We start from the raw sequence: 12268 nt of genomic DNA on the forward strand, positions 1-12268 counted from the left end.
AGCTCATCGAGAGAATGCCAAGAGTGTGCAAAGCAGTAATCAGAGCAAAGGGTGGCTATTTTGAAGAAACTACAATATAAAACATGTTTTCAGTTATTTCACCTTTTTTTGTTAAGTACATAACTCCACGTGTTCATTCATAGTTTTGATGCCTTCAGTGAGAATCTACAATGTAAATAGTCATGAAAATAAAGAAAACGCATTGAATGAGAAGGTGTGTCCAAACTTTTGGCCTGTACTGTATATATATATATATATATAGATATGTATATATTATATTATATATTATTGTGGCTACATTGTGTTATTTCATGATACTATTTTAAGTAGAATTATCGGAACAATAATCACAGCTCAAATTCCTCATAAATGCTTGGCAATTACTGCCCTGTTAAACAAAGTGACACAGTGGCCGGAGTCTGTTGTTGGGTTTGTTTATTTGTTTCTCATTAAAACTCACCTTGTAGCAGTGGGTGTTCACTGTCCTTTTTAGGATCTATTCACACAGTAAGCAATCAGCACCTCCTCAACAATCAGCACCTCCTCAGCAATCAGCACCTCCTCATCTCACCTCAAGAAGATGTAACTGTCAGTCCCATTAGGTGATTGTCAATGTCATGTAAAGGCAAAACTATTGGATGAGTAAAGTTACAGATATAATTTAAGGTGAAGGAAATGTTATGTTATTATATTTTGTGTATGAGGCAGATCGCAAAGGTGACTCGTATACCTGCTCCATAATACACTTAAAATAAAATGTAGAATTTATTTAAACAAGCTTATTTAAAGGTCCGTACCGCTGTGTTCAAGCCTAAGGTCTTTAACTATTGATCACATACTTTTTTGAATACATGAACGGTAACATTTGAGGATGAATTATTTCTACTCTTTTGGAAAGGCGTTGGTTTACATTCTGTTCTGTAACATAGTAAGATCAATAACCTATAAAGCAGGATTTATACTTCTGCTTCAAATCGACGATGTACCCTACGCTGTAGCCTAGAGTTCTCAACGGGCCCAAAAATTCAACCCGAAATGCCCCGAGGGACTTGAAGCCCGAAACCGGCTCGGCCTGAAATCATCACATACATCACTGGGTCCGAGCCCAACTGAACCCGAGATTTGTTTTTTTTTTTTTTTAAATGGAAGGGGTTAAAAATTATGCTCCCCCTGTGCGCCTCAGCAGTCTGGCTTCCCTGGCTCAAATACAGTATCTTTAATCACTTAAAGTCAACCAATCATTCATGTCCCAAAATAATATTACCAGACAGACAGGCTTCAACGTCAGCGTGGGGGAGAGCAACCATTGCGCATCATGTAAAGCTGCGCCGCTGCATTTAATGAGCCGCAGCCGCTCTCAACACTTTTCCTGCACCTGAACGCTGACTGACTGACTGACTGAACTTCGCTCACACTTCACAGCAGCATATCTTGTTTTAGTATTATTATTTTTTTCGTCAGAACGGAATTCACACAGACTCCAAAAGCAGAACCATGGACAGCAGCATTGTATGTTAGTGCTGCTGTCACACCCTCACACAGTGCGCTTCTCTGACAGACACACTTTTTTTTTTTGTTTTTTGTTTTTTTTTCCTCTCTCTCTGCTGTCCGAGCCTGACTCAGCCCGCCCCAATTAACTTAATTAGTTGGCCCAAACCGACCCGACCCGTCGGGCTTATTCGGGTCGGGCTCGGGTTGAAATTGAGAACTCTACTGTAGCCTGAGGTGCACCTCCCCAGAAATATAACTACACAGACCTGTCTATTTTTGTACGCTGAAACAATTTCCCTCAGAAGCTTTTATTTACTTTTATTTCACAGATATAAAACAATACATTATGAAGACAATAAAGCCTCCACAAAATAACATTTTGAGTCTTGCGTGTGATTTATCCTGGCTTCATATGAGCAGAGGAAATCTCTGCTAGTTGCTGGGCTAATTAACACAATGTAAAATGCCATAGGCTTGTGCTTATCATCTTAGCATTTTATATTTGTGTGGAAAATGTGTTCAGTATGAGACAGTTGTTTTGTTGGTGAACCCTGTGAGTTGTAATGGAGCCAAATTTTGTAACGTTACCTTTGTTAAAGTATGCTCTTGTCCCTGGCTTCATACTGTATGGGCAGAGGAGAAGTTTGCTAGGCTAATTTATACAATGTAAAATGCCATAGGCTTGTGCTAAAAACATTAGCGTGCTGTATTTGTGGGGAAAATGTGTCCAGCAAAAGACAAGCGCTTTGTCTGTGAATGCTGTAAGTTATAGAGAAGCCAATTTGTGTACTTGTGTTTGAAATTGTCACTATTAAAGGGATAGTGCACCCAAAAATGAAAATTCAGCCATTATCTACTCACCCATATGCCGAGGGAGGCTGAGGTGAAGTTTTAGAGTCCTCACATCCCTTGCGGAGATCCAAGGGGAGAGTGGGTAGCAGCACAACTCCACCTAATGGAGGCTGGGCGCCCCAGATTCAAACGTCCAAAAAAACACATAAAACAGCAACAGAAAGAAACAACAGAATATCTCCATATTGATACTACCATACTGCTCGTCCGTAGTGATCCAAGTGTCCTGAAGCCCCAACATAAAAAGTTGTTTGGAAAAACGTCATTTGAACTCTGTTTTTAGCCTCATTGTAGCCTGTAGCTCTAACTGCTTCTGTGTACACCGTGTGCACGCTTGCGTGCAAGACCAACGAAAGCATGTGAACACACATGAAGGCAGTGCCCATGTCTCACGGTCTCACGCAAGCGCACACGTGAGCACAGTGCACAGAGAGGCAGTTAGAGCTACAGGCTACAATGAGGCTAAAAGTTCAAATGACATTTTTCCAAACAACTTTTTATGTCGGGGCTTCAGGACACTTGGATCACTACGGACGAGCAATATGGAGATATTCTGTGGTTTCAATTATGTGTTTTTGGACGTTTTAATCTGGGGCGCCCAGCCTCCATTAGGTGAAGTTGTGTTGCTACCCCCTCTCCCCTTGGATCTCCGTAAATGTTGTGTGGACTCTAAAACTTCACCTGAGCCTCCCTCGGCATATGGGTGAGTAGATAATGGCTGAATTTTAATTTTTGGGTGCACTATCCCTTTAAGCCATGTTGAAAGTGCTTTTTAGGTGTGTTTTGAATCAACTAAACTTTACAGCACTTCACAGAAACCCCACTGCCAACTATTGTTTTGGAGGCTTGGAACTGAAAAAATACATATATATTTCTAAACCACAGCAGCATGGTTTGTTAAAGTGGTTAACTGTGATGTACAAGATTTTTAGTAAAGCAAGAGAATACCTTTATAATGCATTTTTAATGACAGAGCAATTAGTGGATGAGCACACCGAGCCGAAGCATCATGTTCCCACAGCAGGTGCACATGAAAGATGGAGTGAGGTCACGCCAGTACACATGACATGTGACAGACTGTAATAAACAAAAGTCACCGTGGCTGTCACAAAGTAGGTATAAATAGTGTAATCAACAATTACAATGCTGAAACTGTCGACTGAAACCTGACATTATCCATGTATTTATCTTTTCCTCTTAAATTGTTGTGCCTTATCTATTGGCAGCATGGCATTACCTTGAAGATTTATGGGACAGATTATTGGAAAAAGTCAGGCATAAAAGGAGATGGGGAAACAGAAAATCAATATCACACTGTAGTTTTTACTCCTTAGAATCTTAAATGTCTGGAGTGTAAAGCTCTGTGATTTATGGCTTCTTTCAACTCTGTTTTTATTCATTCATTCTTTCTTTCTTTGTCTTTCTTTTTATCTGTCTGTCTGTCTGTCTATGTGTGTGTGTGTGTGTGTGTTTGACTCTTGGCCTGCATGACCATGGTCACGTGGTCATCTTTTTCTGAGAGTGAAGCAAGCAAGAGTCACTACTGTAATTGGCTCTCTGTCTGGGCCTGGGAGTCTTAGATAGAAAACAGCCAACACACACACACACACACACACACACACACACACACACACACATGGATAAAAGCAAACTTGAAGGCAGACCTTTTTTCTTCCTCTTCTGCCATCTCTTCCCCCCCCCCCCCTCACTCTTAATGTGTTTAAGTCATTTCAGGCTGGGAGCTCTGCCTCGTAGTTAGTCATTTCCTTCTAGTCTTTCAGGTGACTGGTTGCTTTGTGCTCCAGGTGGAATTGGGGCCTTATCAGCGGCAGGGCAGGAGCCCAGTGGCCACATCACACAGAATACAGCGTTTCCTCCAACCGCATGACTGCCCCACATGATTAAACCCAATCTGACCGGCTGTTGTCTGTGTGTCCGTCCTGTATTTTTGTGTGTGTGTTTGTGAGGGAAGGAAAGAGGGAGAGAGCTTGCAAGTGTTATCTGTCGCTTGAAGTCCAGAAGAGGATGATGAGCATGGCAATGCCAATGACATGCATTTGTCTCTGATCACAGTGCTTGTGTCTTTGAGTGCTTACAGTGGGGGCATGTAGGTAACGTGTGTAAAAGGGCTTTCACTGCTTCGGGGTTCTTTGCTAAAGCGACAGCAGTTGCTGTTTAAATTTAAATTCCAGTACATCCCACTTGTTTTTAAAAATGAGCACTGGGCTTTTTATGTTTCAAACATCCCCCTAATTTCCACATGATGCTTTTGTACCGGACCGCTGCAGGCTTGCAGGACAAAAGGGGCCAACAATGACCATGTGGGCACAAACATAACCTCCTTCTTTAAAGAACATTGCGCTTCTATCCTATGTGCCCTAAATGACTGTGAATGGTTCAGTGTGTTTTTTTAAACAAGCTTTGGATGAATAAAAAAGGAGAAAAGAAAGGAAAGAGAAGAAATCAATGTTTGTGTCTCTTCAGATAAATGCATGGAGCCAGGCAGTGTAAGGCGGTAAGAGGGTAATCTGTGAAACAACAATACCGTGGGCTGACAGGAGACGCAGTAATCTAGGCTGGACCAGTGCTATCCTTAAACAGAGTGTTCTGTGTCTGAAAGATTACACTGTAAGCTCCGACACCATAATGGTCCTGACACACGCGCACAGAATTGCTTCTGCCTGCCTGGAGCTCCTGCTAGGGTTCCCCTGTTCAGGATGTAGTCTTTACTGAGAGACTTGCTGGCAGAATGCATTGATAGCAATCTGAGGCCTGCTGCCAACAATAAGCAGAGAGGTGGGGAGTGATTGACACTAAAAGATAAATGAGATGCACTATGGAGAATTCATGATTAAGGATCAGATAGTGTTTATTCTGTTATTTGTACAGTGTTTGTCCATGCAGTCATGTGTTTATTAGTCCTTCTGTGAATTAATGTTTAGGCAAACACTTTTTAATTGATTTGACTGCAGAATATCAGACTTGACAGATTGATTAACTATTACATTTATTTACAAACTCATCATTTATCATTTATCCCTCTCACTCCCTTCCTTCCTTTCTTTCTCTGTCTGTCTCTCTGTTTTTCTTTCTTTACAGTAATTTCTTCCCCTATTTCCAGCTGTAGCATCTGAGTATTAAAATAGCTCTGATATTTTACAACTGTATCACTGAGCCAAAAACTTTCCCAAGTCAAACATGAAGCTTTCCTACCGTTTTCTCCCTAAAATCAACTATTTCAATAATGAGGATATTTTTGTTTTATACAACATTAAAATGACTCGAAACATCCAAGCAGAAATATATAAAGATGAAGATTAAAACAAACTAAAGTTATGTATTGTGAGTATCCTTGACGTCTAACAAATACATCGAGGGCATTTCCATCCTCGTAAAACATCAGCAAGGCCTATTCTTTTGAATTATTTACACCCCGCATTGTTAACATTCATATTTGCTCGCTCGCAGTCTCAGGGTTAGGGTTGATGGTGTGTATCTATTTTTCTTTGTGCGTTGCTGCAACCAGCAGAATAGCAAGAAAACACCAGCAGGAATGTGCATCACATCGCTCATGCGTGTGCACAGTGCAAATAAAACGGGGACCCACTCATAAAAGCATTGCTACAGTGCAACTAGAGCACTAGTGGTCAGTAACGCCACAGGGTAATTCAGTTTGAAGGTAGAGCAAAATTTTCTCCTTTGTTCACTCAATTTTTTCCACAAGTGGGGCAGCTATGGTGAAATAATCATACTGTAACAGTTGTGCATTTTGTAGTAAACGCAACGCATTTGGTACAGATGTGTGTTGATGTGTTCTGAAAGGATATTAAGACACTGCAAACTTGGCCCCTGTGAGGTATGGCAGCCATTGTGAGCAATGGCTATCGACTAGGCTAAGCTGTGTTCGAGCAGAATCAGGTCAGAAGTCAGAAGACCACAGACATGTTTTTTCCCTCTTCATTTTTAAAGAGAGCTTTTAAAACTTTCAACCTGAGAAAAATGTGAAAAGCACATAAAAGGAGCATGGATATTTCAAGGTCAAACTTCACCCAGTTGCCTTTATGCTAGAATGAGGAACTGCAAAGTCCTCAGCTTTCCATCAGTGCATTTCTCACAGCAACTTGAGTTTCTTCTTTCAAATGAAATGAACATTTTTTCACTCAAGTTTGAGACACAATCAGCTGGGGCATACGCCTTTGTCTAAACTCATGTTCTCATCCACTTTGTGTGCAATCATGCTGCCTCTAAAATTCACATTCAGTCTGAAGACAGTTACCTAAATCTGCTCCTGAGAGAAAGTCTTTGTCTGTACCATCCTTTCTGTCTGCGTCCAGTTTGATTTGTTCTCCGATAGCCTATAGATTTTAGCATCCTCACTGCTTCCTTCTTACTAATGATGATTTGTCTGTCCGTCTCCTCCAACAGTTCGAGGCATATGTGTACGAGGGCTCGACAGGTGTGGTGGTCAACCTGACAGTAGACGACAGGGACGACCCAGACACGGGGGCATGGAGAGCGATCTACTCTATAATTAACGGAGATCCCACGCTGAGCTTTGAGATCCAAACCAACCCAGACAATAACGAGGGCATGCTGTCTGTCGTCAAGGTATACAAAACTATCCACCCAATGCATTCAAATGCTACAGCTAGTAACATTATTACCCTTTCCTTACATTCCATTATTTTCTCCCTTCAGCCTCTGGACTATGAGGCCACAGCATTCCACACGCTACTCATCAAAGTGGAGAATGAGGATGCTCTGGTTCCTGATGTCGGCTATGGCCCCAGCTCTACAGCCACTGTACACGTCACAGTCCTGGACATCAACGAGGGCCCCGTCTTCTTCCCCGACCCCCTGACAGTCACCAGGATGGAAAACATTCCTTTGGGCAGTTTTGTGGCCTCACTCAATGCCACAGATCCAGATATATTACAGACACAGAGCGTCAGGTAAGGAGCCGGGGATAAAATCAAGTGGAAAACAGCCAGAGTTGAAGTGAGACTGATTGAAATCGAGCTGCAACACTGTGCTTGTCTTGTGCATAAGAAAATGAGAAGGTAGAAAGAGTGGCAGAGAGTTTGATTGTGTTGTGCGATTGACTGACTTCTGTTGTAGCTCGCAAGCTTAGTATTGTCGGTAATAAGCTTTCTGATATTCATTTAGTTTCACTCTGTTCAGCTGGGCAACATAATCAAGTATGGTTTGCTAATGGGACCCTTTGAGAAGCACTTAAAGTTTTCTCTCATAAAGGCAGTTCACTTATGTCAGTAAGCTTTCAGATATGTTTATCTCTTTCATCAGATTCCCATCACCTCCATCCATCCATCCCCATTGTTTTGTTTGCCTGTTAGGGCTGCTTTATCTGTCTGTGTTGTGTAAACAGATGAGAGATATTGCTCCGGCAATCGACAGTTTACTGGCACAGGTCAAACCATTCACCCTATCAACTGGAAAGTCAGAGAGTGGGGCAGCTCATTAACTTTAACTATGTTACAGGGAAAAAAACCTCTTCCTTAAATATTACCATCATCATAACAGGAAGGCTATTAGTTTCACTATGTGCTACAATAAAAATCATTCCTCTTGCTGCCAGAGGGAGCCCCATAGCGTGTGCTGTGCTTCCTTTTACAAGACGGAAAACTCATCATTGCATTTATTGGCTTTCAGGCCTAATTTGTACTCAATTTAGACTGCTCTCTTTCTGCACCCTTAGAGTTATATATATCATGTAAAAAATAGTGTTAAGTAAACACATGGGGATAATAAAGATCCAAGGAAATAAAACTCAGCAGATCGTGACTTTAATGCTCAAATTATTGACGCTGCTTTATGTGCTGTAAAAGGTAGACACCGTGTCAGTATCAAATGCTACATAACGTGAAGTTGTTCAGCTGAATGTTGTATAGGAGTCAGGGCCTGAGCCCATAAAGCTTTGCCAAGCGGCGGTCTGAGATCACAAGTCAGGTCACATGACCGTATAAATCTCAAAAAGTCTGAAAGCACAAACCAGTCTCTGAATACATATTTTGTTCAGTAGTGCCAGCAGGCTACTGGAATACTGAAATCAAAGGGCAGTTTTTGTTTTGCTATGGGTTTCTGGGAATATCAAGAAACATGCTCTATTGAACACTACCTTAGGCCATAAGCTTACTTTAAATCTATATTTAGTAGTTTCACGTGATTGGCTGAAGTCTAGCAGTATTTTGGTGGTTGCCTTTATTGATTTAACCTTGACAGTCATGATAACAGTCATGATAACATTAGTCAATGGTCATAATTTAATTTAAAATCCAAACAAACTTTGCACATCAAAGCAACCAGAAATGGAGGAAAAATGTAGATTAAGAAAATATTTAAAGTATAGATCAAAGCCAACCAACAGTCACAGCTGAAGCACACTTCTTTACAGTACCTGAAATATGCTCAGTTTAACTAAACTAAGAGTCTATAGCCGTGCTAGCAGCTCTGTGAGTCTGTTCATAGGTACACCTGTGTTTTGTGGTAAATGCTAATGACAGTGCTCAAATGTTAAACAGCACGGTAAGACCACCTTGATGACCTGAGCTCAACATTTTGTTTTGCTCTGTATCAGTCTGGACCCGCTGCTGCCCCAAACACATTCAGTGGGCTGGTGTACTCCCCGTGACACACAAACTCCTCCAGCTAATCAGCATAACAAAACAACACATCTTCATCACCAGCAGAGCCTGTTGATAAATCAAGTTTTTGTCAAATCCAGTCAAAAAAACTGAGAAAACATCTTTCTCTCTGAGAAATTCTGCCTGTGCATACTCTCATTATTGTTTGATTATTGTTATTGACCCTATTTCTGTGATAAATTCACTTATTGCTGTGTTTACTTTTCTAACGTTAGAGTTAGCGCTTGTTGCTTCGGGAGCCTCCATTACTGTTCTGCAAGCTGCAGCCTGCATTTTACGTCATCAACTACGCCCCAGTCCCTGATTGGCCCCAGCTGGATTTTAATTTCTTGAGAGTGTTTGGGATGGCAGCAAATCAAATTGATAAAGAAAGCGAAACAGAATGTTAAGCTCACGTCATCATGATGGTCTCACCACGCTAATAATGTTTGCCATGTTCACCACCCTAGTTTAGGTTGTTAGCATGCTAACATTTGCTAATTTGTACAGCTGAGGGTGATGGGAACGCCATTAGTTTTTGCAGGTATTTGGTCATAAAAACACACTATTGGATATTTAAAGTTTTGACCTGATGATGGTGCTGGATGAAACGCTAAAGTCTGCTTCCACTAAAAATGTGTTTTACTTAGGCCTATGTCCCTAAAATGTTTGACTTATATACTGACTCGTATTTGTCACTAGAGAGATGTTATTACATTCCTCTCCCGAAGGGGGCGATGTCTTTGTACTTTCCTATAATCTGAGAATCAAAAGTACATTGGGCATGCTAGATTATGTATGTCACTAATACGAAAGCCTATTGAAAACTGAAACCTCCAGCACAGAGAAGACCTGTCAACAAGAGAGCAGAGTTAGCATTAGCCTAGTGAAATTTTGTCAGCAAACATGGTACAGTGTGCAGTTTTTGGATATAAACCGGATCCTGCAGCATGCTTCCACTATCTACCAAAAACCCCATTGTTGTAGATATTATTGTTTATTTCACAACAACTAACTCTGTGTTAGTCACTGCCAGTTAGCCTACAAGCTAACAAGCTAACAAACCACATAAATAGAAGATGCTAACTACACTTACTAATCTGAATCTGGATCTGACTGAGGCTCCAACATTTATGACTGAATCTCTCTGATGTTTCTTCCAATACTTACGTTAGCCATCTTGATGCACGCTGCTCTTTTACCTGGCATGAGCAGCGCTGGAGAAAGTGGAACGAGAAAGCAAAACTTACTGCAAGCAAATTTCTCAATAAGGAAGAAAGAGTTGATCTGCTTCCAGCCCTTTTTCAGAGTTTATTTTTTAATTATGTGGAAAAACCATGTTACACAAAATACTTGTATCAATATTTCACTTCAAAATGTGGCTTGAGGGGAAATTTTGAGGATCATCAAATTTATAACTGCTCATCCTGAGGGGATCTATCCAGTTGTTGAATCATTTCACTTGAAACCAAAATGTCAACCTCACGTTGGCACTAGAGGGAAAGTCGGGTGATCAGGATTCATTGGTGGGCACCATAGATATTTGTACCAAATTCATGATAATCCGTCCAATATCTAGACAGATATATAAAAAACTACAAACCAAGATGCCTCTTTCACTGATTTCATCCGACTATCCAGGAGTGAACGTTTTTCACCAAACCAAATATAAAGTAGAAAACAGTTTTATATTTGTTTTTCCTCATTCAGACGTCACTTTGTCTCATCTGTTTATCCTTCAGCAGATGTTGGTCTTCAGTAACACATTTACCACATCCTACTGCTCCGGAATTGCACTGCAATTGAAAAACACCCCACTGATGCAAGACTAAACATTTAATAGTATGCTGTCATTGAACAACACTTTAAAAAGATGAATTTCTACATGACTCACTCAGGTTAGGTTAGGAGGTTGAATAGTTGGTTGTCTCTTTCTGACACACAGTCTTTTTTTATATTTGCATTTGAATATTTAAGCTATACTGATAACTTAAAAGCATTCTCCAAAGATTCTGGTGACATTTTATCTATCTATAGCCACCGAGAGCTCTGTGTTTATGACATCTCCTTTGCATCTTTTACTGATCTTCCGAGTCATATACCTGCGTCTTTCCAACTTCATACTTGCTGCTGTGCTCCTCTCATCTGCAGCATACATTTCTGTATTTTTCTTCATGGCCTCTGTGTTTGTTGTCATTCCATCCTCTGACATTTTGCCAGTAACGGTGACTTTGAAGTGTCATAACTCTGACCTGCAGACAGGTTGAGGACATTGTGAAAGACAGACAGTTGGAGAGGTGGAAATAGAAAGAGAGCGTGCACAGAATGAAATGGCAAAAAAAAGGAGGATATCTGTTTACCTTCCTCTCTCCTTCCATGTCTCTCTCTGCACGGTGGAGGTGTGTTTATTTGTGTGTTTGTGTGTGTGTGTGTGTCTGCCCCTTGGGATGCTAAGGTCAAATGCATTTGACATGGAACACAATCGGTGTGACTCTCTGGTCAGAGATAGCAGCAGACAGTGCCCAACACACACACACGCATGATCCTATGTGGATATTTGTGAAGACTGCATTGATTCTGTAACAACAGGAATAACGCACACACAAAAACATCTATTGGCATTACATTGAGAAGGTAAGCCCTATTTGCACAGGACTGTTGTAACCTGGGGTCCTCCTGTGATTTATAATAATTGCATCAGCCATCAGTTTTCTTAAACCTTTGCAGTTCGACCCAGAGCCGACTCAGGCCCCATTCAGACAGGATTAAAATTCCAGTGGGAGATGTGAAATGAAATATTTGCCATGCTTTAGCTAAATTTATAATTGCAGGTGGCATTTAATTACCAGTGCCAGATTGCACTTGGTTCATCATTTACTCCACAGAAAAACTGCGAAGCTCGTCAGTAGCTTAGCTGAATTAACTCAGTGAAAATGTACAAAAATTGTGAGATACACTTACACATGCACAATACAAGAGATTTGCTAAAATGGGATGTTTAAAAATGGCGGTAAAAGTCACAGGGCATCTTCATCTTCTGTAATATGACACAGTCGCAAGTGAAAAGCAATGTATGAAACAAGCATAGCTACAAGAGGGATTTAAATCAAATCCTTAAAGGGCCAGTGTGTAAAATGGGTTGAAAACAGTGACATCAGTGGTCAAATTCTAGATTGCAGGGCTCACTCGCTCACCCCTCCCGTCGGGTAAATGACGGTGGCCTCGTAGGGACAAAAAGCCTTGCGCACGAGTTTTTCAGGAGTAGGTCTATCTAGCGCCGAGGT

General features: G+C 41.0%; 1 protein-coding gene across 1 annotated transcript in view; it reads left to right on the plus strand.

Annotated features, from left to right (window-relative positions):
• Positions 1-12268, plus strand: part of cdh13 (cadherin 13, H-cadherin (heart)) — a 456544-nt gene that overhangs the window by 370601 nt on the left and 73675 nt on the right. Inside the window, exons 10-11 of the mRNA XM_050074237.1 lie at positions 6769-6951; positions 7042-7295. Of these exons, the coding sequence (XP_049930194.1) occupies positions 6769-6951; positions 7042-7295 (437 nt within the window). The remainder of the gene's footprint in view (positions 1-6768; positions 6952-7041; positions 7296-12268) is intronic.

The sequence above is a fragment of the Epinephelus moara genome, chromosome 20, assembly GCF_006386435.1.
Source record: "Epinephelus moara isolate mb chromosome 20, YSFRI_EMoa_1.0, whole genome shotgun sequence".
Lineage (NCBI taxonomy): Eukaryota > Metazoa > Chordata > Actinopteri > Perciformes > Serranidae > Epinephelus > Epinephelus moara.